We start from the raw sequence: 27,627 nt of genomic DNA, 5'->3' as shown, positions 1-27,627 counted from the left end.
GTTTACTGCAGGACTAGGCTTAATCCATGTATGTGACAATAACCAGTGTGTCACTGACTGAGCTCAGGCGTGCTTTGAGATTTCACTCAAATGTAAAGAAATAAATGTAATACCAAAAGCACTACTTCACGAAAGCTGAATTAAATGATATGATATGATCACCATATCCTGTCATCAGAAAATGAGCCCCTTGTCAAGGAAGGCGTTGTGTTTGGTGGTCTTCTCTTGTAGAATGTTTGCTTGTGCCTTTTCTGAGCATAATTAGGTGTACTTTGAAATTTTGCGTCTGAACTAAGCTTGCCGCAGCAGTAAAAGGCCTGACAATCACTGATGTAATGCATTTTCAGTACCAACCCCCAGTACCAACAGTCAGTGTGTGTGTTTGGTGCTGTAGTGAATCTAAACAACATGTAAAGTGGACAGGTAAATCACTGCTTCCATAAGATTAGAATCAGAATCACTGTAATTGGAAATCAGAATAATTGCCATAGATTACAGCACAGCACCTCAAGAGCAAAAGGTACAGTGCAAAAATTACAGTTTAGTTTTCAGCATGAGCTTGGTTTTAGTTTACTTTTTTTTTTTTACCCAAATGTTCAGTTTTAGTTTAGTATTTTAGTTTCAGTTCTAGTTGTATTCTTGATAGGGATAGACATTTTTTTTAAAAGGTGTAATGATGCGAACGGTAATACTGGTAGCAGCACTTTGATGACAGCAACAGGTGGTGAGGAAACTGAGCTTAAAGTCAAGAGGAAATATTGTGCTGCAAGTGAAGTGGAACAGCCAACCACCACTCCAGCCTGAGTGGAGGAGGGGTGGCCATGACTCAAGATTTATATATTTTTATTGTACCAAAAAAGGGTTTTTCAATAAAAAAAAAGAAAAAAGAATATATGAAAAATAATTTTATATTAATTCTGTTCTTCTGTCTTTTGCCTAAACAAGTTGCCTATCTTTGCCTAACAGTAAGACTGTCACTCTCAGTCACTGGAGAACATAGACTATACTGTCTTATCACTTTTCTCTATATGGCTCAGTTACTCCACCCTGTGGTGGCAGTGTATATTGTGCAACGAAATGACATGGGTGTGCACGTACACATGCATGGGCACACAGACACAAATCTATTCCTGCAACCCAACCACGTATTTTCAATCAACTTTGCATTCTGGTCCTCCACTCTCTCTCTGGCTTAGTACTGAACATTTTCTACACTTCCCATGCAACTCAAAACTTTTCAAGGGCTGGAAATGATTAAATTCTTAGTTGATACCTGTCGGAGCTGAGGAACCTGCCAGCACATCAGACAGTAAGATGAAAGCAATGTGACATCTGGTGTGGAACATAAAACTAAGAGCAACAAAGAGACCAGACTGGCTGTGAAGCAATGTTTAGTTAGAAAAATGCATTTCAGAAACATCTCAGTGAGCCACATGATCAGTGGCATTATTAGTTATTTACACACAAATCAGAAAACTATAATAAAATACAGAGCTGCTTTCAAAATTTGCTGCTAAAATAAGAAACAGAAGAAAAATACAACCTTGAACATAACTGAAATCTAGCCAGATTTTTTTCTTTAATCTAGATCTAGAAAATATAAAACAGAGTCGGAGAAAGACAGAGATCTAAGCTCAGTTAGCTGCCAGGTAAACAGGTGACATACTACAGGATTAATAAATGGATGAAGCATAGCAGTTGTTACTGTACATGTCATCTACTATGTACAACATTCAAACTAAAAACGCTTTCTCTCTCTCACACACACAGACACGAGAATAGTAAAAAAAGAGTATAACCAATGAGTCAGTGGCAAAGACGCCAACAACAGAGGATTACATCGTCGAGAGATGGAACATATAGCACAGGAGCAAAAAGTGGTTGTAGCTGCACTGGAAATATCTCGATGTGACGTCACCTCATCTATGTTTGGCAAGTTATCCACGGGAAAAAGCAAAATACACCACCAAGTGCAACCCGAACACACCCGAAATGCAAGGTACATCACCGATAGCTGTGTTAAAGTGTTTTGTTTTTTTCCTTTAAGGTAAGTGTGTCTTTTTAAAGTGGTGTGTTTATCTATTGTGTGTCTATGGATATACATGTGTATCTTTCTACGAAATGTGGTGTGTAAAGGTGTGTGTGTGTGTGCGCATGTCCATCTATTGAACCTGACAGTTCTCTCCTTGCTGCGCTTGTTCTCTTAAAGCCTTTTGTCGTTTCTCTTTCTGTTCTGGCGTTTTCCGCAAACTCAGCGAGCGACGCCCACTTTTGTCCTCGCAGCTGGGGGAAGTGGACATTGTGTCGGAGCTGTCAGTCTCTGAGGTTGCCATACCGACAGAGGGACTCTGGAGGGACAGGGGCCCCAAAACCTGTGGAGAGATGGAGAAAGATGAGGGAAAGAGGGCAAGGCAAAGAAGAGAGAGAAAGAGAAAGAGGGAGACGAGTGTGGGGAGGTAAAGAGGTAAAGAGAACAAAACAGAAAGGGAGCAAGAATGGGGAATTAGAGACAATTAATTTGGCAGCTACACTTAAGTGTACACACACACACACACACACACAGATACACACACACACATACACAAGGGTACTGATGGGACATTTTCCCTCTGAGTGATTAGGTCACCTCTGTCTGTACATCCTTCTAAAGTCACAACCTTGGATCAGTCCAGTTGACCTGGCCCAGTAAGAGGCTGACCTGACCCGGACTAACCCAAAGGTGGGATGGGGGGTGGGGGGTCCGGACGTCCTGTAGCCAGATCAGGGGGCCCCGCAACCTGAACTGACATATAGGAAGCTGACCTAGAAAGTTGGAGCTGAAACCATGAAATCTCCTGCACTGTCCAACCATCTGCAAAAGCTGCCTGACTGTGTGTTAAATATATCAAACATAAAGATGTACGACCAATACACAGCTGTTCTTATGAAACAGCAACATTTGGATTTATAATTAAATTGTCTTCATTGGTAGTTTCACAGTAGTGATACATATGGCAACTTTGTGGACAACATGGATGGGAGGGATTGCCCAAGGAGTTGCCCAATTACTTTGATTACATAGGAATGTCTTGTCAGGATTTTTAACCTTAGGTCTCAGTTTGTTTCACGTTGCTGGGAACATCTTCTATAAATGTGCAAAGTGTCATCACAGCCTTTATGGTGATATTGTATGGGTGAAATTTTGAGGCAGTGTAGTCGCACCATGTGGCCTTCAGCAGGGATGGAGACCGACGCAGAGTGGGCTCCGAGGAGCGAAAGCAAGTAAACATGGTGTTGGTCATAATTGCCGGATACAGGGTGGCCTAGTGTCCCGCCTCGGCTCAATAAAGTATCATATTATTACAATATTCCCCATCTGCATTGGAGCTGCATGTTGCCTGTGGATTATGACCTTTTAGCTCTATAGTATAGTGAAAGGTTTTTACATTTCATATTCAGTTAGGAACCGGCGGCTCTGACCACTTCTGACAGCTGTATGTTTTTCCCAGCTGTTTCAGTATCCTTCAAGAATCTCAAATCACAAAAACTTCAACCTCTCGGCAACTGAGGAAAAACGGATTGATTTGATTTTTTCTACGTTTGACAATGCATCATCAGTGTTTTAGCTTGGTCTCTGGGTCATGAAACATTTTCTCCATCTGGGGGACAATAACAGCTGTAGGGCACAAACCAAAAAAGGAATGATAACAACACTGGTGATACAGGGTTTACGCACCGCACAGCTTTCTACTTGACTGTAGGTGAAAGAGAAACCATCTACTGTAACAGAGGAGCGTCTGACAGGTCGAGCTGACCCAAGGGATGGACAGACAGACGGACGGACACGCTGACCGACTCACAAGGTTTCGGTGACACTAACTGAGCACACACACATTTAGACCTCTCTCCCTCTCTCCTTTTCTTCCTTTTGACTCGAGTGACATCTCTTTCCTCTGCAGCCCAGCTGATAACTCAGGATAGATGTGTCTTTACTATTCCTCTCTTTCTGATGACAGCTACTAAGAAGCTCATTCTTATCTTTCTTCTTATCTTGTTGTCATTTGTCTCCCCCTGTTGGGCTTACGGTGTGTGTGTGTGTGTGTGTGTGTGTGTGTGTGTGGGTGAGAGAAAGACAGTGTGACATTACATTTGTTTGCATCCCCATGTATATTAGGACTGTAGTTAATTCACATTCAATCAATTCACAATGTAAACAGTGTCTGTGCCCATGGGTGTGTGTGGGGTCTTGGGACTGAGTATGTGTGTTCTTCTTGTGTAGCTGGCTGTTGGGTGCAGGTGGTGTGTTGTGTGTATGTATGTTTGTGTGTGTGACAGAGGGAGCACATGGTTGTGCACCTTCATGCTCCTCACCTTGCTGTCAGGTGCTGGTGTGCGAGTCGTGGGAGTAGCAGTTTGTCTTGCGGCCAGTCGAGGGCTACAGCGCTGCACTGTGGTCCTCCTCATGATGAATGGACTCGCCTCTCCTAGAGGAATATCAGCAAAACCTGGGGGAGGACGGGACAGTTAATACAACAGAGGTATAGACTTATGAGACATCCCAAAATAAATGGCAATCCTCCTGCCTTTCTCAATATCCACCTCTTCTTCTCATTTTCTGTGCACATATTAATTATCCTTGTACATATGTATACACCTTTTTTCTATTTTATTATTTCATAGTTTCTACTTTAACTACTATTTCATATTTTTCTATTCTATTTTATTTCTATTACTTACTGCAGTGTACAGGAGTCTGCACACAAGAATTCCACTCGCTTTTATACTCGCTGTAATTGTGATGTGACAATAAAACTTGAAACCTCTACTTTTTTTTAAAGAATGTATCATTCTATTTTCCCACAGATAGTACCGTGAAGGTAAACAGAATTTTGAAGTTTGACAGAATTTAGCAATAAATCTAGTTAACAGACTATATGCAAAATAAAAGGACATTAAAACAGACGTACAACCCCTGTAAATCCCAGACTGCAAACGACGACTAACTTTTCCCGCTGCAGAGAATGATACCGATGCCAATGATTAATCACTTTTGTGTATTCAATCGCTCTCATCTCTACCAGGCAGCACACACCTTTCTGCACCAGCTCTGGAAGCCCCTCCGGCCTGAACTCCTCCTCCTCCTGTTCATTTCGTTTGGGAGTGGTCGCCAGTGCAGTGTTGGCTCTGATCCTCTTCGTCAGGTTGTGCAGCGCCTCCTGGGCACTATCTTTATCACCGATGTCACCGTGACCCCGTTTCCCTGGAGACGACCCCTGAAGAGAACTCCCAGGAGCTGAAGGAGCCATGTTCTCAGCGTTGTCATCCGTTACTTCTTCCTGCCGTTTGGAGGCGGACTTCCTGTTAGAGCGCCGGCGGCTAGTGTTGGCAGTGCTGCTCGTGACATTAGCCTTTCCGGAAGTGTTCTGACTGTTAGGCTGTTGGCTAGCTGTGATCTGCTCCAGGCGTGTCGTCAGCGCATCTTTGGTCTCTTCCAGTTTGTGCACTCTGACCATCAGGCTGCAGTATTTGTCCATGGTCTCGTCCGCCTCCCTGCTCCTCTCCTCCAGCACTTCGTTCACTTCATCCAACTCCCTCCTGCTCTCCTCCAGCTCTCTAACCCTCTCCTCCAATTCCTTCTTCCTGCCTTCCAGGGCGGCTTTCAGGTCTTCCACCTCTTTGATTTTCTCTTGTGCCTCATTCTTTTTCTCCTCGGCCTCCCTCCTCCTCTCCTCCAGGGTAATCTTTAGGTCTTCCACTTCTTTCTTTCTCTCCTCTACCTCCATCTTCAGCTGGTTCATCTCAACCGGCACTTCTTCACTGCTCTTTCCATCTGCTGTAACAAGGAATGATCAATTTTTTTTTATTCAGCTGTACTTTCGAGGGATTTAATCTCTATGTTGTCAAGGCGCCAACAAAAAAGGAAAAGTATAATAGGTACAAGGCAAGTAAGAAATGACCTATTTTCTACAGGAGGGTCAAGAGGGAATTGGATAGGGACAAAGTTAACTCTAAATATAACATGGGATCATAAATAATGAACTCTATAATTTGAAAAGAAAAAAAAAATGCTCTATTGTCAATAAGATGGGGGAATGGGGGGCATAATGTTTTTGGAGCAACTGAACAACAAATTATAATGAGTAAACCCTGGCTAGCCTTGTAGTGTCAACAAAACTAATATAAGAGTATTTCACCTTTATTAAACCAGGGACATTCACTAAGAAAAGATTATTTTTTTTAATAACACATAGTGAGCTTGGAATTATAAAGTTCTATCTGGGCAGAGTGCAATTCTCAAATATTGAGCATTAAAGTTTTGACGAGGTAGTGACATCTATCTTTATCGCACATCAAAGGCTGCACCCCCATGATACTGTGAATGCAAAATATTGAAATCTTAGGACAGATTTTTAGAGGGCCCAAACAGAGATAGAACCTTATGTTTTCTGTAAGATCAATTGGGGTTTGGTTCCACAAGGTTCTAACTGATTGTTTACAAGGTGGTAACCGTTTCAACTGGAAACTGGATAAACAGAATTTCATGTTTAAAACTAGCACATTAAGACTAGATTGCATCAAATTAAAACAATCTTGGTATAGCAAAGCCCAGAAAAACACCATTTAATTATTTAAAATCTAATTTTCTGCACATATTTTTGTAGTACTCCTAGAATTCCATGAGGATGATTGGACACCCTCTTCCTGGCCTTTTTTCTCCCTTGATCCCCAACCCTCACTGTCTCAGTTTCTCCCTTTGTCTTCCGTTTCCACTGGATGTGGCTGTTGTTCTCCTTTTTAGATATGATTCTAAAAATATTTTTTATGAGATCACATCACAGTATGTCCAGACTTTGCCTGAAAATGGCTATTATGTGTCCCCTGTGGTTGGATTTATTTAAATCTGTCTGTGTTACACTTCCCTGCTCTCCCTCTCTTTATATCGCTTGTACGCACATTAGAATTAGAATTCTGGTCACAGTTCTGGCCTGACCGCTTCGACATCTAGTTTCGCAATTGGAAAGTAAATATTGCATTAAATCGACAAGCATAATTGTAGCCTGTGTGTGTAATTGTGTATGTTTGCACCTGAGCCGTTTAACATCATCTGCTTCTCCTGCTCCAGCTGTTTGCAGCTCTTCATCCAAAGACTCATCTTACTGAGGGCCAAGTCTCTCTCTTTAGACAGACGGACGGCTCGAGATGACAGCTCTGACACCTGGAAGGGAGGGACAGAGAGTGTACTGGTGAGGGTTAGGCATAGGGAATTCATGTAAAATACAATTTTCACAACTTCTCAAGACCTGGAAATCAACAGATTAACTTTCCAGACCCGTGTAGACATCCTGCTGTGAGTGTGCACCTGCTCAGTAATTTGGTATGGTCTCTCTTTGTGTGTGTGTGTGTGTGTGTGTGTGTGTGTGTGTGTGTCTGAGTATATACCTGCTCAGTGAGCTGTGAGACGGACAGTTTGTGTGTTTCCAGTTGTTTCTCCAGAGAGGCAACTGTGGACTGAAGGTTCTCTTGCTCTTCTGCTAGTTTTTCTCTTTCTCCTTCTGCTCTTTCCCTCTCTTTTTCCAGTGAAGAAAGGGTTGAGCGCAAGTTCTCTCTCTCTTCTTCTATCAAAGAAAGGGAAGACTGCAGTTTCTGTTTTTCACCCTCCAACGCCACTCTCTCCTCCTCTGCTTTTTCCTTCTCTTCCTCTAGGGATGAAAGAGTGGAATGCAAGTTATCTCTCTCTTCTTCTACTGAGAAAAGGGTAGACTGCAATTTCTCTTTATCCTCCACTAGCCGCCCGTTCTCTCCTTCCATCCGTTCTTTCTCCGCCACGAGAGAAGAGATGGTGTTTTCCGAGGCCTGTCTCTGATCTGCATCCTTCCTCTCCCTCTCCTTCTCCAACCCCTCTCTCTCTTCCTCTTTAGCTTTTAGGATCGTTTTAAGCATCCCAATCTCTTCTTCCAAACTCTCCGCACGGGTCTGCAGGCTGTCTCTTTCTTTCTCCCACTCCTCTCCCTGAGCTCGGAGCCTCTCTCCCTCTCTCTGCCACTCTTCCAGAGAACACTGCAGACGCCCTTTCTCTTTCTCCAACTCTTCCAGCAGAGACTGCATCCTCTCTTTCTCCCCCTCTGTTTCTGTGCTCTTTTGTTCAAGGGAGATCTCTCTCTGCTGAGAGGCTTCCAGTTGGGCCTGAAGGTCATCCAATCGTCTTATTTGTCTCTCTGCCTCTTCTCTCATCCCTCTCTCCAGCTCCTCCTTGGTGGCCTTCAGTTCCTCTATCTCTCTGTTTTTAGTTTCCAGCTCTCTCTCCATGCGTTGTTTCTCAGATCTCAGGTTGTCCAGCTCTGCAGATAGCTCTGATAGTTTCTCACTGAGCGCTCTCTTCTCTTCCTCCACCTGGTGATGAAGGTAGAAAAGAGGAAAGGGGAACAGAGAAATGGCGAAAGGAGACAAGGCAGAAGAAGGGAGAGGAGAGAATGAGGGGGAGAGAGGGAAAGCAGAGCATGAGAGGAAGGAGAGGAAGGAAAGGAAGTAATGGGAGGAGAGATTGAATTCATTCACATTGTTAGGTTGAAATGATCTGTCATACAGCATTATTAGAACATTAAAAAACACCACGCAGACATGGCAAAGTGCATCAAATAGCCCAAAATAGAGAACAATATGCAGCTACCTTTGTCTTCTCCTCTTCTATCTCCTCCAGCTCAGCCTTGGCCGTCTCCGCCTGTATGTAAACATGTAATGGATGAATTCCTATAAAACTGGAGTGAAGTAAAATGAGACTATCTTGAGCAAAATCTGATATCTGAATTTAACAGATCATTTTGACTAGAATAAAAAAACAAATCAAAGCATTAAAAAAGCATTCGCATGGGAGGGAGTTCTAGCCCCCTGAATTGCTAATTGGAACCAGGCAAGAATAAGTTGCAGAGGTGAGAAAAATTGTCTGTCTAAATGTAAAACATAACATATTATGTTATTTTTCTATTATATAAATCTTTATCATGAAATACCTGTACCACAGCCTCTTCCATACTCTGCTCCACCCCCTCCTTCTCTCTCTCCAGGGCATCGATACAGTCCTGCAGCGAGTCCGACTTCCTCTGGGCAGCTAGAAAGGTAGAGACTCAGTCAGGCCGGCTTCTCAGAAAAACTCAAGTTATGCAATTTCACAGAATAGCAATAAAGCACCTAGATGTTCAACTAAAACTAGGGCTCTCCCAAAGCAGTTAAATGGAGGCAAAGCATCATCCTCTGCATTTCGATTGGTAGAATTGAATGCACTGAATCTTTACCATCTACATCAGTCAGTGCAAGTCTAACAATGAGACTGAGGCTATAACATTACAGTGATACCAGTCAATTTGTCAGTAATACTTAATCCATAACTAATGTAACTAGTAAAACGCAGCAAAAATATTTTGTGACATTAGGACTCACCTTTCAGCAGCTCTCCCATCTTCTTCTTCTTCCTTTCGTCTGACTCGATGCGGACCTGGAGCTTCTCAATGCCAGTCCTCATCTGTTTGACCTCGTCCTGCGTGGAGTTCAGACGAGCGGCAATCTCTCCTTTCTCTAGCAGAGAGGACTCTAGAGACTGCGACAGACGGCTCACCTCTCCTTCTAAAGACTGAAGGAGGCCAAAGAGAAAAAAGAGGAGGGAAAACAAGGAGAAAGAGAAGAATTGATTTTGAACATTTTTTTCCCACTAAAGAATCCATTTTCAGTGAAAGGGCTACAAGAGAGCAGCATTCGGGCCTGTGTCCACTAAGGTACCTGCACCTCTTTCTTTAGCAGGCAGGACTGAGCAGATACTTAGGGGAAATGTTAGTCCCCAGGCACTTTTTTTAGCAAGTCTGTGGCTGTGGGTTTTGTTGCTACTAAGCAACTATTGAAAACGGGTTTCAAGTGCAGTTGAAGAATCAGAGGTAACGCTCGGCGCTGTGTGCACCAAAAACACGCTAAGCTCTCAGTGTTGTCTGGAACGCACAACAGTGCATCCTTTCCATTACTGAGAAAAAGGGGCCAGCTGGGTTCTTGGTGGACACCTAACCTTAGTCTATTGGTGCTGAGAAGTATTTTTTCTTATTTCAGAAACATACAGTAACATCCTTTTCATATTGCCCCCTAACCTGTATCTTGGTGACCATGGACTCAGAGTTTTGGCTGGCGGAGGTCTGGTCTTCTCTGAACTTGTAAAGCTGCCCAATAAGCTCCTCTTGCTCTCCACTCTGCTGGGAGATTGCCTGCTCCAATGCCCCAACCTGCTCCAACAGCTTTAGAGGGAGGAAAGGGAAAAAACTGTTACTGGAGAAAACTGGAACATCAACAATTAATTATGAAATGGTCAGAAAAAACAATTAAAACAAAAATAAATAAACAGTATAACCCCAGTACGAACCTGTTGCCTCTCCCTCTCCCGTTTCTCCATGTTGCTCTGCAAGGCTTCGTACTCCTTCCTCCCTGCTCTGATGTCCTCCTCCAGGATGGAGATCAGCTGTCTGGTGTCACAGTTGGTCTTCTCCAGACTGTGGACTTGCTCCCTCCATCGGCCCAACGACTGGCTCAGCTCATCTCGCTCCTCTGTGCAGGACACAAGCTCTGTTCTCAGCTGGGTGGTCTAGATGAATGGAAAGATGTAGAACAGTTAAGTTATTGATTGATTTGTAAGCTTCAAAAACAGACACGCGTTCAAAACTTTCACACAGCTTAGCCCACTGAGCCACCAGGGTGTTCCTTATTCATCTTTTAATGCGAAATGCGTATTACACTGTAGACTAGTAGACTGTCTTTAGCTCACTGTCCATGTACTTAGCTCTTGACTGAGTCCTCACCTCTGTCATGAGTGTCTCTATCTGCTGCACCATGCCTGAACAAGTCCTCCTCTGGTTCTCCATCTCTCCCTCCAGCCTAGTCTTCTCCTCCTGCAGGGACTCCAGCTCACTCTCCATGCCCAGGATGTGCTGCTCCAGGTTGGCTTTCTCGGAGCGAACCCTCCTCAGTTCACTCTCCTGCTGGAGGAACTTCTCATCCCAGCCGCCTACAGAAGTGAGGAAACAAAATTAATTTGTGTTGAATCAAACAAAATACAACAACATAAAACAAATATTTTACAGCCTGGATATCCTTTCATAAATCATGCGGAGCTGTCAAATTTACGCTGTTTTAAAGTGTCAATACTGTCACAACTGTATGTCATACAAGGTGTGATCAACAAGTATCAAACCACTCAAATCCTCCACATTGAAATGTAAACTTGATTTTATAGGCTCCAACTGAATCAATTACTGAACAAACAATACACCATTTAATTCACTTATCAGTGTCAATGGAAAGTAATCTCTTAGCCACGTTCAACTCCTGCCATTGCTGATCACTTTGTATACACAAATCATATCCAGTCCAGCTCAAAATAAATTTAAAACTTATGTTTCATAGCCACATAATATTAGTATCTGTATCAAAAGGTAAATCTTAAACACATAAAAGAACACATCATTACAAATTAAGTGCTGTGGCTATACTCTGATTCAAGTTTTAAGTCCATACTTAAAAGGTGGGTGCAATTTCCCATATGCAGTAAGCTACTGTAGGTAGATCTTTACCTTTGGCCATCTCCAGCCCTTCCAGCATCTCCATAACATCAGCCAGCTGACATTTGGCTGTCTGCAGCTGTAGAGTTAAGGCCTCCCTCTCCTCTGACAGCAGAGATACCTAAATATGAAGCAACAGTATTAGTATCAGTACAGCAATACTATCTATTTTTTTTAGTGGTAGTCCAGATACTTAAAGGATAAATGCCACTGACATAGTGTTTGAAAAATGATCTGTCAGTTAAATGGTATTTGGCTTTCTGCAATTCCTATGAGACCTACCTGGTCTGCAAGGCCTTTCTTCTCCACCAGAGCGATGTTGAGTTTATGTGCTGTGCCATGTCCGTCTTCCTCTGCTGCCTGAACTTTCCCCTCTAAGTTTTGAACTTTGACTTCCAGCTCGGAGGTGAATTCCTTTCTCAGTGCAAGGTCAGAGTTCAGGAGGTCAAACTCGGACCGCAGGGTCTGGAGTTCGTTTTCTAGTTGTCTGGCTATTTCCGTGTAGCGGTTGAGGTCGGCTTGTAACTGGGATGACTCTGTGGCTGATGGACAGATTTAACATTTAGAATTTATTTGCACATCATTCAGTATTAAGAGGTACATCAGTATTTCATAGTCTGGACCAGAATGCATCAGCGGAGAAATCAGCATCAAGGGTTAAGCTTTCCTGAATCCTAGCAACTTAAGGTAGGCACAGGGGCAGTGTGCTTCCTTAAAAAGTCTGAACAATACTGCAATTGTAGTAAAAATCTAAAGTAAAACAAATAAGGTTTTCTTGTAGAAAAAGAAAAAATCCAGAAGACTTAACTAGGAGCTCAATATAAACAAAGCAAATAACAACAAATGATAACCTCTTTCAAGTGAAATAAAATACAAATTTTTTAAAAATATTTTCATACCAGGTTCATCTACAGAAACCTCCTTGGGACAGCTGCCGTCTGCAGGAGCCTACAGGAAAGAGACAAAAACAACAAAACAAAGCCATAAAGATTTAGACAGAGAGACAGAAAACAAAGGGTGGTCCATTTACCTTGAAGAAATATACAGCGCATACTTTTGTTAAATTTCTTGTCAGTGATCCAATTATGTATTCTTAAAAAAACAAACTCCTTTCATGGCAAAGCACCTCACTAGAAAAATCTGACAAATAAATAATTAAGAAAATGTGCACACTATTTATCAATTTATTGAGGTATAAACAGCTTGCATTTCAACTCTAGGTGATAATCAGAAATCAAATTAATAGGAAGGAAAAACACCTCATACAGCTGTTGTACAATTACATTCCTTCCTGGGAGAGAAATATATTAAGTCAATAGTATTAACTCAGCTTTCCCGGTTACATTAAGGATAAATCAATAAAGTCAATATCTCAAACCACAAGTAACAACTTCCCTATGACAACATTCCTACTTGAGAGGAATACATTGTTGTAATATCTACCTGAGCTAAGTCTTGCTGTTGTTGTTGCTGCTGTAACTCTGACTGCAGCAGGGACAAGGAGGCTCTGAGCTGTGCAACCTCCTCCTCGTAACTCCTCCTTAGCTCCTCCACTGCATCGCCACACACCTCCCTCTCCTCCTCCAGATGCTGCTGCTGCATCATCTCCTGTTCCTCGCTGAAGATCTCCTTTCTCTCATCCTGGAAGGGACTCCTGCAGGCGTTCATGGGGGATTAGCTTTACTTAACACTTAGTAAAATGAATGCAACACAAAATAATTGATTAAATGTATATTATAATAGAATCCAAGGGAATATCCCAAAAGGTCATATGGCAAAATACCGTCTAGATGTGGAGCTTTAAAATTTTTTATTTGTTAAATATTTTGCAGAGCTTTTAAAAATCCAAATTACGTAATATTCAAGCATTTTCTAGGTTGGATTGTCAAAGTTTTTCCATGTCATTCCCCACCCAAAAATTTTTTTTAAACCACCAGAGCTGACTGGCTCTTCAAACTAGTGGGAGAATTGCCCCAGCTCAAAGGAATTACTGCATGTTTAACAGTATAATGTAGTCCCATTTTGGGATATTTTTTCTCTTGTACTTATTTACAAAACTGATTTGCATTTTGCTTTTACAATTATTGACTTTTCCAAGCATTGCAGTCATAAGACATTCAGACTGAGTGTAACTGGTCATATTTCTGGACATTTATTTCTGCTGAATGTAAAATTCATCATACCCAACAGCCTCATCCGATTGGTTTGATAGTTCATCCAGCTCAGAGGCCTTTGGGCTCAGCTGTTCCTTTGCTGGAAGGGAACTGGTATTGTTACTGATGTTCATATCAAGTGTTGACTCCATGCTGGGCTCCGTATCAGCAGGTTGGCCTGCAGCTTCTGCTGGTGAGATAATTACAGATAACCAAGTCAAAATGTATGCAAGTATTCAAACAACAATTAAAAAACATATTTAATCTGCGTATCGCCTAAAATGTTGTTGTTTTGGTTCTCACTTACCACTAAGTTCTGTCTCTTTGGACTCCATGTAGTCCTGTGGTGTAACACTTTCTCTGGAGTCCTGGGATCCCTCCGTGTCGGAGAGCTGCTGTATTAGACTGTGTTGCTGGCCTACCTGCTCCAGCAGTGAATCATACTGCTGTTTGAACACAGCCAGTTCTTTGTGAAGCCCAGCCAGCTTCTGATGCAGCTCTGCCTCATACTGCTGGCTCCTGTGATACAATATAACCACAGTGTAAAGAGACCAGGTCAGGCTATCATCATTCTAGCTAATGTGAATAGTAAAGACCCTTCCTCAACGTCCTGGGAAAGCGTTCAATACAATACAAAAATCAAGGACGTGAATAGAACAAATGTGATGTAATGGAGAGAAAAGGAAAACACAAATCTGAATGTGAAATGAATGGGTGCTGTATGTCCAAAATAATGTTATATACTGAAGAACTTAATCATAGTAATATCATATAAACATCAAAGTGACAAGCAGATAAGGATGTACCTCTCTCTGCTCTCCTCCTCACTCCTCTTGTCCTTCATCTCCAACTCCTCCTTCAGCTCCTGGTGCTCCTGCACCAAAGACAGCAGGGAGTGCTGGATACCGTCGTTCTCCTCTCTGACTGAGGCCACCTCCTCCTTGTGCCTCTCTATGCTAGCTTGCAATTGGAGCTTCTCTTCAGTTATGTGGTTCAGACTAGCTTGTAGTTGAACTTTTTCTTCAGTCAGATGGTTGAAGTTAGTTTCCAACCGAAGCTTCTCTTCAGCTATTTGGTTGAAGTTAGTGTCCAATTCATTTTTCTCACAAGTTAGTTTGCTTAGTTGAACCTCAAGTTGGACTTTATCCTCAGTTAATTGGATCAAGTTGGCGTCTAATTGAGTTTTTGCATCAGTTTCCTGGGGTGTGTTGGTCTCCCTTGCAAACTGCATCAGGCTGGTTTCTAGTTGTTGTTTCTCTTCAGTTAGCTGGTTTAGTTTAACTTCCGTTTGAACCTTTTCCTCAGTTAGGCGGTGCAAGTTACTGTCAAGCTGCTGGTTCTGTTCGATCATCTGCTTCAAGTTTGTCTCTAGCTGGTTGTTATCATGAGACAGCTGGTTCAAATTAGCTTCTAGTTGAGACTTTTCCTCATTTATCTGGTTCAGGGTAACGTCTAGTTGGGCTTTCTCCCCTATAAGGTGTCTTAGGGTCGATTCAGCTTCTTCTTTCTCTTCAGTCACTTGATCAATCTTAGCTTCCACTTGCTGTTTTTCTTCAGTTAACTGTCTCACGTTGATATGCAGTTGGTTGCTCTCTTCAGCTAGCTTGTCAAGGCTGGCTTCCAGCTGTTTCTTCTCAACATTTATTTCAATCAAGTTAGCTTCCACTTGCTTTTTGTCATCCATTACCTGGTTCAAAGTAGTTTCCAGGTTGTTTTTCTCAGCAAGTAGCTGAGCGAGATTAGCTTCTTTCTCTTCCATTACCTTTGTGAGAGTTGCCTCTAACTGGACTTTTTGCTCTGTTACCTGACTGAGTTCAGACTCTAATGTAGCAACGTTCTCCTCCAGGTAAGTTCGCTTGACAGCGTCTTCTTCCAAACGCGTGACTTCACAGCTCCTCTCCGACAACTCCTCCCTAGCTGTGACATACTGGGTCTCCAGCAGGGAATTCTGGGATTGGACCTCCTCCAGCCGGGCTTCCAAGACAGAGACCTGGAATAAGACTTATAGATTAATAGTGATAATGTGATTCTTTATTGATCAACATAGGGAAATTTTCTTTTAGCTTGTCTCTCTCCACAGGGGGATGAGAACGCAGGCTCAGCTACAGAACAGTGGCCCTGGAGCTGATAAGGATTCGTTGTCTGGATCAAGGACACTTCAACAGGGCAGATACTTGGTAACACAGGGGCTTGAACCATAGTCCTCCCGTTGAAGGATGGCCTTCCTACTCACTACGCTAACCTGCTGCCTAAACTTATGACAGTTCAACAAACCTAGTGGTAACAGGACATATTCAATCTGGAGCCTTTATGGGAATGTGTTAAAATATTAATTTTGCACGGACATGGGTGGTGAAAGTGGAACTCCTGTCTCAGTCCAGCATCTATAAGTTTGACAAACTCTAGTATGAGCTGGTGTCTCTACCTGGGCTTGGCTGTCTTCCAGCCTGGCCTCCATCTCAGACTTCTGGGCTTCGTTCTGAGCTAGCTGGTCCTCCAGTGAGGTGACGGTTCCTCTCAGCTCCTCCACCTGACTGTCAAAGGAGGTAATGGCTGTCTCGTTGTCCTCCAAGTCCATTTGCAGCATCTCCAGCTGAACCTTTATGTGAACAATGAAATGAATAAAGCTAATAATTAGAATAAAACATGGCAGCAAAGAATTGCACTGCTAGGACATACAAATCCGATCTGGTCACTTAATACATTGCACATTAAACACCTACAATATCAAACTTGAAAAACAAATAGGATTTTCCTGCTGTGTGAACATAGGTTAAGAATACAATCTCAATCACACCTTGATCTTGTTCATGGCAATTGTCTTCTCCTTAAGTGCATCTGAAGCTTTGGCTTGCTCCGATTCTGCTTTATTCAGCCTCTCCTTCAGACTCTTTATCTTGTTGTCTCTCTCTTCCAGGCCCGTTGAAGCAGCAGACAGAGTCGTCTTCAAGGTCTTGTTCTCCTTCCTACGAGAGGCTGATTCCTCTTTAGCGGCAGTTTCTGATTGCTTAGTGGCTTCAAGCTGCTCTTTAAGGCTCTTCTGTTTGTTGAGGAAATTTTCCATCTCTAAGACGTGGCTCTCTGACTCTGTGCTCATCCTCTGTGTCAACTCTTTGACCTCTTTCTCTAAAGTAGAGATCAGGTTAGTTTTCTCTGTCAGGGTGTTCTCCAAGTTGTTGTTGATTTCAACAGTGGAGGAGTGGCTCTTCTCGACAGCTTCAAGAGACTTCCTAAGATCAGCGCAGGACTGGTTGACCGCAGCAAGTTCACTCTTCAAGGCAGGAAGCTTCTCTGCTGCGTCTTTGCTTGCAGCTACCTTCTCTTCCAAGGCAGATATCTGCTCCAGAAGGTTGTTCATCTTCTCAGTCTGAGCATGCTGGAGGGCCTGAATAATAAATAAGGTAAATAATAATAAAAAGGTTTTTGTGTTTACAAGTACAGCTATACACACAAGGTATTTGAAGTCATTATTTGATGCAGACTAACGTCAATGCATTTACATACAGATTAAGTATACATATAAAATCTACAAGATTTGTAACATTTATACACAAATACAAAAATATAATACTACTACATAAACACAAGAAAAGAAAAGTAGCGGTATTTTACCTCTGCTTCTTTCTTCATCTCTTCAGCCATTGTTTCCAGCTCAGCATTTTGTTTCTCCAGACACAATATCTTAGCCTCAGCTTCTCCGACCTGCCTCTCCTTCTCCTCTGCCTGGCTCCGCAGGTCCTTCAGCTCCTCTTCTACCTGTCTGAGGGCTTCTGATGTTTTCTCCGAGATCTTTTTGTGCTCCTCTTCACTGTTTGACAGCGTCTTAATCTGCTCCTGCAGCTCAGCTCCCAAACTCTCCTGGATCTTCTGGGTGAATTCCATCGAAGTGACCTGAATAAATTAATGGATTATTAAACTATGGCTTTTATTGGTTTATTGGTTGACTGAATTAAGGAGTAATTCCCAGTGCGAGATGTAAGAGAGTCGGTGCACATAAAAAATATGATGGCAAAGACAATTTTAGCATATTCATTAGTCATTATAAGTGCATTGATTGGCTATACAGTGAGTTAAGGTTAGTGACATTTGACCTGAAAACCCATCTATACATGCTATTAATTAATGCCATATAAATTAATAAAGTATACAGTTGACATGGAATTAGCAGCGCATTAACTTAGAAGAATGTTGCATTAGATGTCAGTCATTAACTAAATAGTCTAAATAGACACCTGACAGCAATCAAGCATCTTATAATCTTATAAGCCACGGTATAGTTGCTTGTTTTGGTCTATTACCAATGTTATTCAAGTATTGTGAAGCATTTTGAATTGTGAATTCTTTTCTCAAAGTTTGACTTCATGAACTGATTAAAGGGATGTTGAATAAGTGAGTAAACAAATTAGTGATGGATGGTTAAACAAATAACAGGAATTAATAATCAACAGTCTGTTGAAATAGATGTAAGCATTTCCAGTTGAACAGACCCGGTCTGTAGCGAGCAGCAGCTCTTGCCGAGCCTCCTCCAAACAGAGTCTGGTCTGCTCAGCCTCCTCAGCCTTCGCTGCAACACTCTCCTCACACTGCCTCAGCAGGACTTCCTTCTCTTCTGTCAGCCTGGCAGCGATTAGAGAGAACAGATAGGAAATACTAACGTTAAGAGCAAGTTGACTTGTTGTTTCCCCAATGGAGGAAATTTGCCTTGTACAAAAAACATGAGTACCTTAAACATCCTCATGCAGATTTCATATATTCCCAACTTTGTTGACTGTGATCAGGACAATACAAAAAGCAGGAAATAAATAAACCTTGACGCCTTAAAACCTTAAACCCTGAGTGTTTTATTGTGTCTTTATCTATTAAACTCATATGATTTTTAAGGTAATAATGTTATTTCAGCTATACTGAAAAACTGCTTGAATATTACAAAATACATTTCAAAAGCATTTTTTCTTTTCACTTTACAGTCCTTTTTACATAATGCCACAAAGCCACCTGCTGCATAATGTTCATAGCCAGACTATTCTAGGAAAAAAAAAAAAGAGTTCAATACAAACTAAACAAGCAAACAACAAAAAGCTCCCACCTGGCATGCTGCGCCTCTTGCTGAGCGGTGGCCCGTGCCAGGCTCTCTCTGAGCTGGCTGAGCTCAGCCTGGCCCAGCTCTACCAGCTGGTCTTTGGAGTGGGCCAGGTCGCAGGCTGCCTGGTGCTGGTCCTGCAGCTGGATGTTAGACCTCTCAGCCTGCTCTGCCCGAACAACTTCCTGTTGCAACCGCAGCTCCAGGTCTCTCACCTGTTCAGACAAAAGAATAAGTGGTGGGCCAATAAAGATACTCTTTGGACGAGAGCTGGTTGAGGATGAGTTTCTTTATTTGCCTTGTCTTCTCTAGGTTTAGGTCCAATCAAATTTAAAAATAACCCATAAATCCCTTAAAATAACCCATACAGGTACAGCAACTGGTATTGGGAATCCTGCCATGCCACCAGATAACAAGAATTGAATACCAGTACAGTGTTATTTGATGACGCAGAAGTGTCATTTCTCAGTTGAGTCCACTACAAAACTGGAAGGATGCCCTTTTATAACAGTAGCACATTCAAGATATGTTTGTTCATGAAACTTGCAGGCACCTCTTGGAGAGTCTTCGAACACTTATACCTTAGGAACACCCAACACACTGGCTACTTTACCAACTAAGCCTCTCTAAAGGCCCGGGACATCCCCACAAAAATTCACCTGTGCCTCAAGCTGCGCCACTTGCACGCCAACGTTCTCCAGGTCTTTGGAGTGTTTCTGTCCGGCGTCAGAGAGTTTAGACTGGAGCTGCTCGTACTGGTGTTCCCGCTCTTCCAGCTCTGTGCTCTTGTTGAGGAGTTCTCCTTTCAAGGAATCGATGTGAGCGGACAGACTGGTCTTCTCTCCCTCCACACTCGTGAGCTGCTTCTACATTGAGTGGAAATGTAGTCGGATGAATACCAATATGAATGAGTGTCATGACACATCATCCAACGCAAAATTGCAGAAGGTTTGTATCAATTTGTTATTAAAATATACTACTTATGAACCCAGAACCAACCCAGAGTTTCATACAGTTTTTTTTGGTGTGCAGCATAACAGCTTCCTTCAGTGTATGTTTGTGTCTGCATATGCGCACAATGCAAGAAGTGCTGTAAATATGTGGTATGCCTATGTGACATTGCTCAAACCACCACACTAAGTCTATGTATGGAAACAGCTGTGAAGGTTACCTTGAGTTCATCGCTGGCCTCGTTCAACGAGCTTAGACTCTTCTCTAAGTCGCTGATCTTCTCAGTCAGATCTTTCTGCACAGCCTCAGTTTCATTGATCAGGGTCTCCTTCTCTTTCTTCCAGCCCAGGAGAGTTTGGTGTTCCTGCCTCAGTTCGATACACTCGTTCTGGCTGGCAGTGAGGCTGGTTTTCAGCTCCTGGCTCTCCTTCTCCAGGACTGTCAGCTTATTGGTCAGCTGCGCTGTTTCTAGCCTCTGTTTCTGCAATTCACTCTGAGACCTTTTTTTTTTTAAATAAAGTAAAAAAAAAAAACGTTCTTATTGATTTGGAGAGCAAGTTATATACAGTGAACATGTTTGTACACTCCTTAGGTTTTTGCACAATTTGTTGTGCTACAAAATTATTTTAAAATAAAATTTTTTTGTCTGAGACCTATACAATGTTTTCTATTACACTAAATTCAAATAAATTGAAATTGCCCTGAACATTGATTAACAGCTGAAAAAAAGTGAGTTTAGGGTTTCATCCCCCTTTAAGTCTCATCTGAAGCCTGATGAAAGCTGTAACAGCAGATATGCACTGGCTTTACAATACAAATTATCTTCTTCACTCTTTCACCAAGCGTGACTGAATTTTCTCCTTTTGTACAGTGAAGTCGTAACAACCTGTCATTTTTGGCCTCGGCATCAGAAAGTGTCTTCTTCAGGTTTTCCAGGTCCCGGGCCGAGGACTGAGTCTGCTGCTCCAGTTTAGATCGAAGCCCCTTCAGCTCCTGCACCTGCATCTCTGATTTAGCTGGAGACCAAACAGACAGCCAGTCAGTCAAGATGTTTGCTGGCACAAAGCCAAACACGTGGCAAAATAGGGACATAACCTCAGGTGATACTTAAGATAACTACTACTAAGCTTACCTTTGAGGTCATCCAGTAGTCCCTGGGTGCGTTTGAGGCTCTGCTCTGAGCTCCTCTTCTCTTCCTCCAGCTGAGACAGACGCCTGTTGCTCTGGTCCAACTGAACAGTCACACTGTTCTTCTCTTTCTGCAGCTCCTGGAGGGAGCAATGGGGAGGGAGGGAGAGAGAGAGAGAGAGAGAGAGAGAGAGAGAGAGAGAGAGAGAGAGAGAGAGAGAGAGAGAGAGAGAGAGAGAGAGAGAGAGAGAGAGAGAGAGAGAGAGAGAGAGAGAGAGAGAGAGAGAGAGAGAGAGAGAGAGAGAGAGAGATAATGAAAGATGATGGAGGGAAAGACAGCAGTAGAGTTGGAGGAAGACATGGAGAGAGAGAAACGGTGAAGGAGGCAGAGGGAAATGAAGGATTGAATACAAAGAATAAAGAGGGAAGTAAAAATACACATCAGCACAGGTTCTAAATATGGAGACCTCCCATGGTGATGAGACAAATTTGTATATATCGGAACCTTTAGTTCTAGGCAATATGGGCAAAATATACAAACATAACATATTTGTTATTTTTGACAGTATAGCAATTTGACAGTCCTGTATTTTCAAATACACATTTTTTTTAATGTAAAGTAAGGACATGAAATATGAATGGAATATGAGTGAGTGAAAAATGGCCACAAAGGGGTGCTGTGAGATCAAATGAAAGCAAAGGATATATCAGCAGGCTGGGTTTAGCTCAGTCAATTCAACTCATTTCAGGAAGTGGGTTTTCTAAAAACAACTACTGAAAAAAATGAAAAAGGTGTCATATTCAACCAATTAAGAACTGTATTTATCTTTGACTTACCTCTGTCTTCTTGCGGAGGTCCTGCTCTTTGGACTGGCTGGCCTGCAGGCTCTGCTCGGACCTCAGCAGCTTCTGTCTCTGCTCCTCTACCTCCTTCTCCACCTGACCCCTCTGGAAGCTCAGCTGGAGAAGAGAGGAGGAGGGCAAGAGAGCAGTGAGACGTCAAGAGGAGAGCAGAGGAAAGAAAGTGTGGCTAAATGTCATTATGAATGCCTTAAACCCTACCCAAATTCAGTGTACAGAACACGATAAATGAAATTGCAATACTAGTTCAATACTGTTCTGCAAGCTAAAATAAAATTTTAACATCGCCACCAGCAAATTGGAATAGTTAAAAGAAGAAGGATTGGAATAGACAGAGCTGCAGTCTGGCTCTTGATGGTGAACTGCAGCAGCTGAGTCGAACAGCTGAACACATGGCAGCAGCATCAAACACTCCACCAAGTCTTGAACTGAATCCCAGTCCAGCTAAACTGGCTGACAAAACTGGTGCCAGGAGTGAAATATGGAACAATTAGCTGGCAAAGATGGACACCCAACCAACATAAAAAAAAACTGTACCAAAGTTGTTACAAAGCTGTCAAGTCAAGTATGGCAGCACATTGCTAGATGTTTTTTCTTGTTTACCATGGTATTTTAGTAGTACTGACTTTGTTAGATATTAAACTTCGTATTAAGTAAAATCTGGTATTGTGACCCTACACTAAACTTGTTATCTTCTCCACAGGACATAAAGGTCTTTTTTTGACCTCTTGGGTCCCTGGGTCAACTTGGTTCAGTAAACATCAACCAAACGAACCTAGTGCCCCTATGGAAAAATTCACCCTAACCTAAGGAAAGGAGAGGATAGAGAAACAAGAGAAAGAGAAAGATGAGGGAGGAAAAAAAGAGGAAGGAGAGGGAGAGAAAGGGGACACTTCTTACACTAACAAAGAGAGTGAGAGTGAGGATTATTAGTAGATAATGGAAGATCAGGCAAGAGCAGAGGAGGACAGAGAGCTTACCTTCTCCATGTCAGCCTGCAGAACATTGTAGTCTTTCTTGGACTGTTGGATCTCCTGGGTCAGCTTAGTTCTGGTCTGGTTCAGCTGCTGTTCCAAAGCCTGATGGGAACTCTGCAGGTGGGCCAGCTCCTACATAAGACCAACAAAAACACATGATGCCAAACTGTGACAGCTATAGTATGTCTTCTTTATATTATAAAGTGTTAACACTTATAGGATATAAAAAAAAATGCCCATATTTCGTTCAGTTGTTACATTTGTTTTCCATCAAGAGTGCCTTTTCTTTTGTGCTGGTTAAGAAACATACATTTTAAGAGCCTGTATAATATTAGACCTGAAACTTTCCAAATCACCTTAAATTAATGCTGGAAGCAGCTCATTTGGGCTCTTGTCTATAGCAGCAATAGCTATTTTATTGGTAGAATTATGATGTGCACGTAATGTCATTAGAGCCTGTCCCTGTACCTGCAATATAAGGTAGGCTGTAGAAAATATGTACTGTGAGCTAGTAGCATGACTCCAAGTAGAAATACCTTCTGGCTGTCTCTCTCCTGATCCTTGATTTTCTGCTCCAGGGCTCGTCTGCAGCTCTCAGCGTTGTGCCTCTGGCAGCTCATCTCCTCTGTGACTTGTTTCAGCTTCTGCTCAACTGATGAACACTGAGAAGAATAACAGGCAGAATTTTAGCCACCTTTAAATTCTACGGACACATAGAGGGGCAATAAATTCAATCAATCAACTGTGAGCAACATAATCAATGACTTAATGACTTAATAGCTCAATGCACAAGTCACCTTGTTATACAACCATGTACATCTTATGCAAGGCCTTCACTTGGCAAGCTCAAGAGCAAACCATTTACCCAAACTTCTGTGGGTTTGAATGGTGTATATCACCACTGTTGCAGCTTCACTGGTGCACAAAACAAGCACACCCCAGGAATGACATCAATCATTCTCAATTTGTGAATGAACTCAGGTGTTTGTGGGTGGGGTATAATTACAAAATCTGTTTTCTTTCCTCTCGTCATTTAGCTGTAGTAGCCTAGTACGTGTTATAAAGAACATTCAGCATATCTCTGCTAGAAGCCTCGTTTGTCAGTGGTGTTCCTGCTTTACCATCTCTTCACCCATCTTTCCTGTCTCTTCCCATTGTAAACTATGTAATAAATCAGAAATAAAATAAAATCAATTAATCCAACTCCAACAAAAATAACTACATCTCTATGTGCTCAGGATGTAATCACGGAAGCCTACCTTGGCTTCAACCTGCTGGTGTCTGTCTGTGGCCTGGCTAAGCTCATGGCGGCTCTTAGTCAGGTCTCTGTCCCGGTCGGTCAGCTCTTTGCGGGCCTGGTCCAGTTGGGTTTGCAGCTCCTGCAGTCTGGAGGCCTGGCTACGAACCTCCTTCTCCTGAGAGGAGAGACTCCGCTCCAGCTCTGACATACGGCCACGCAGCTCTGACAGGGAGAAACAGTAATAAATTACAGCCTTGTTGCTGGACTGGTCCAATCAATCTAACCCAAAAGGTGTAACTTTTGCTGGAAAGTAATAAGCATATAACTCTCTACAAATGTCTTGATTTTGTGGGATTTTGAGCTTTTTAAAAAGGTACATTTTCAGAAGCAATGGAAGCTGACTAGGGTGAAAAAAAAAAAAAATCAGCAGAAAACAGCTTGCTAACATCTCAGTAGAAAGACGCCAAATACAGTATGAAATATTAACTCCAAAAACAACCCACCTTGGTTAAGAGCTTTCAGCTGCTCCATCTGTTTGGAGGAGCCAGCTGGACTCTGCACTGCTCTAGATGAGCTGATTCGCTGGCTGGGTTTGATTGGTGTCTCCTCATGGGCGTCCCAGAGGGAGGAACCGGCGCCACCCCGCCTCTTCAGAGGCGTTTCCATTGCGCCCTGGGACTGGCGGTTCTGGTTCTGGTCCTGCTGTTGCCATGGGAATATGGAAGATCCAGCTTGCTGGCGGGAAGCAATGTCTTTGTGGCTGACACTGACTGATGGCTGATTCAGCAACTAGTAGAGAAGAGTTAAGAGAGTTAATACCACCAATTATCAAAATATACACAAACACACACAATATGCACACAACAAATGCACTCACTTTGACCTGCAGGACTTTGAGTTCAGTTTCCAGTCTCTTCCTTTCTTCCACCTCCTGGTTGTATTTCTCCTGAAGCTCCTGCAGTCTGTTGTCATCTAAACAAGACATAAATGCAATTTACATGTCACGTTATGCTGACACACTTAGCCAGAGACACTGACATAAGTATTAGACTAAGACAATAATATCATGCTAAAATATGCAATAATATTTTTTAAATCAGGTAGACACAGATAGACTGAAATAAACAGAGACAGGCAAGCAGATGGCTAGCCAGCCAAACAAGTGAGAAGAGAAAAATACAGAGATAGACAGATTTTTTTCTATCAACATTTCAGACACATTTGATAAAAACAAACTGAAATACCCTGCTGTCTGTAGGCCGGGGTGGCAGCTGGAGTTGGAAAACTCTTCTGTGGTGTAGTGTACGGCTGCAGCTCAGAGCCGGAGGACGACGAGCCGGAGGAGGGCTGAGAACGATCCAACTCAGTTTTGTACCTGAGCAAGAAGAAAAGCAACAAAGACAGTGTGTCACCATTCAGCCAGAAGTTGCAAGAGTTCTTTCCATCACTGCTAAAGACAGTATATATTAAGACAGTTTATCTTCATTCACGTAAAGCATGACTAATTATTCAGTCCTTAACAAAGCACCAAGCATCGAGTCACAGGAGCTGCGTTCTTTAAAAATCTGCTCATTCTTGCATTTTTATATTGAGCTCAGCTTATATATTCTATCCCTACTGGGACAATGACTTTGAAAATACAGTTTTTATGAAGTCAAAACATACTTAGTTGAGATATCAATAACGTATACTAAAAATTCAAGATTATTTTGCCATCAAAATGTTTGATTTAAACAACTTCTTGAATGTGCAGAAGCCTTTTGATTCGCTGTAAGATATAACAGTCTCTCCCACACTTACACCAGTCACATTATCAACAGTCACACAGTCCAACTCACTTCTTGAGCTCCTGCTCCAGTCGTTCTATGGTCTTCCTGCAGGAGTTGAGCTGGCCCTCCAGGTAGCTCACCTAGGTTCAGGAACACAAGGTTCAGTCAAGATCTCAGGGAGTTAACATTTAAAAGGATAAGTTATTAAGCAGTTCCTATTTACGATAAATCCATTATGACATGAACACAGATTACTTGAACGGTCTACTTTCCAACTAGTTAAAATAACATATCTAATACCGCAATATACACAAGTTTCAGACAACAGATGATCAGAAAATCGGATGTAGGCAGTTCCATTGCAGCGTGAGTGTTATTGTATTTTATTTGCTTTTTGGGTTCGGTTGTTGGAGTTTGCATTGGCCCTGTGGGTGTGTACTGGAGAGCAGCGCTCCCTGCAGCTGAGGGGTGAACTAAGTGACTAAATTTTAAACACAATCAATCATCATGATGTCAAAAACCAGGAAAATAAGGCCCAGGTTGAAAATACTATAAACTATCCTTTAAGTTACCAGTCTGAGTTTCAGCATCTCCACTTGAGTAAACTGACCTGCTGCTCTTTGACTCCAAGGTCATGGGCGACCTTTTGACGGGCTTTCTCTAGAGAGTCACATGACTCCAGTAAGGACTGGTTCTCTCTCTTCACAGCAGAAGCCTCGCTGCGCTCACTGTCCACCTGGAGAAAGAGACAGACAGACAGAGAGAGAGGGTTGGTCCATGACCTAAACATTTTATTTCTTCTTGGTTTGTTAATGTTGTTTTTCAGCTCAGAAAAGTTCTAAAGGGGTAAACAGTCTGGTGTCCAGTACAGTTGGACTTGCTGTGGAGAAAAACAGTTGGAAACCACCAACTAACGCAATTAATATTTGAAACAAATTGGAAAATACACTGTGGTGTATTTCTGTGAAGTGACCCATTTGTAAAATTCTGATATTCCCTGACTTCCCTAGACAATTTATCAAATTCCCTGGCTTTCCCTGCCTCTCAAAATCCCATGATACTCCAGAAACTCAAGACTAGTCTAGTGCTTTATTGGTTGCTGTGCCAACTCTTGTGTTAACCAGTGAGCTAGTTAGCAATTTCCCTTGTTTCCTCCTGTTTTTATTCTCATGCATGTATTACTACTTTGAAGAAAACTTTTCAGACTATACATGTGTTGTTAACAGTTGTACAGAAGCCATAATATCCTTGAAGATGTTTTTTACTGTGATTATAGGTACTTAAGCTATGCCTCATACCTACTGCATCAGCATTATGTCCATAAGCACAAGAAAGAACTGTTATTGTTTTATGCTCCGTGCAGGTAAGGCGTCAGCCCCAGGGTGCTCAGGTCATGTTCCAGCCAACTAGCAGAGCTTTTCCAGCACCTATTCAACGTCTCCCTGAGGCTGGAGAGGGTGCGCCTGCTGTGGAAAACCTCCTGCCTGGCCCCAGTGCCCAAGAAGGGATGCCCCAGTGTCCTGAATGACAACAAGCTGGTGGCACTGACCATCCACATCATGCCACACCACTTATATAGAGCACATAATGCATATACTCTATTTGTCTTTTTCCCCCACTGAATCCTAGAACTATTTGCTGCTGCAACGACCCCACAGGGATTAATAAAGTTTCATTTATCCGTCTAGAATCAATCAATCAATTCTCTGTCCATGCACCCATCCCTCACAACCACTGACCTTTTGTTTCTGTTTCTGCAGTGCAGCCTCTAGTGAGTCCAGCTGAAACTGTTTCTGGGTCCTTTCCTTCTTCAGTTTGTCCAGCTGGCCCTCTATCTCCTGGATCTTCTGCAGGGCTTTCCCTGGAAGACCGTCCTTCCACTCCTCCACCGCCCAGCTCAT

At 42.5% G+C, this 27,627-nt stretch overlaps 1 protein-coding gene across 1 annotated transcript; it reads right to left on the bottom strand.

Annotated features, from left to right (window-relative positions):
• Positions 1-1,381: 1,381 nt before the first annotated feature.
• Positions 1,382-27,627, bottom strand: cenpf (centromere protein F). Its single transcript, XM_078284090.1, has 37 exons — positions 27,466-27,627; positions 26,337-26,462; positions 25,796-25,866; positions 25,202-25,332; positions 24,835-24,929; positions 24,461-24,746; positions 23,977-24,179; positions 23,254-23,379; positions 22,721-22,849; positions 21,717-21,839; positions 20,884-21,019; positions 20,638-20,767; positions 19,972-20,251; positions 19,460-19,666; positions 18,807-19,015; positions 18,208-18,337; positions 17,333-17,611; positions 16,518-17,105; positions 16,146-16,319; positions 14,527-15,710; positions 14,028-14,239; positions 13,751-13,910; positions 13,011-13,221; positions 12,467-12,515; positions 11,850-12,109; positions 11,580-11,688; positions 10,809-11,014; positions 10,376-10,594; positions 10,107-10,250; positions 9,415-9,604; positions 8,988-9,085; positions 8,648-8,698; positions 7,420-8,370; positions 7,066-7,195; positions 5,072-5,812; positions 4,351-4,484; positions 1,382-2,372 (listed from the first exon to the last, which is right to left on the bottom strand). Exons 1-37 carry the CDS (start codon positions 27,625-27,627, stop codon positions 2,163-2,165), a joined length of 8,844 nt encoding a protein of 2,947 aa, XP_078140216.1. The 3' UTR covers positions 1,382-2,162.

This window comes from Centroberyx gerrardi, chromosome 1 (genome assembly GCF_048128805.1).
Source record: "Centroberyx gerrardi isolate f3 chromosome 1, fCenGer3.hap1.cur.20231027, whole genome shotgun sequence".
Classification (NCBI taxonomy): domain Eukaryota; kingdom Metazoa; phylum Chordata; class Actinopteri; order Beryciformes; family Berycidae; genus Centroberyx; species Centroberyx gerrardi.
The sequence above is the reverse complement of the archived record's forward strand: the minus strand, read 5'-3'. Positions and strand labels throughout refer to the sequence as shown.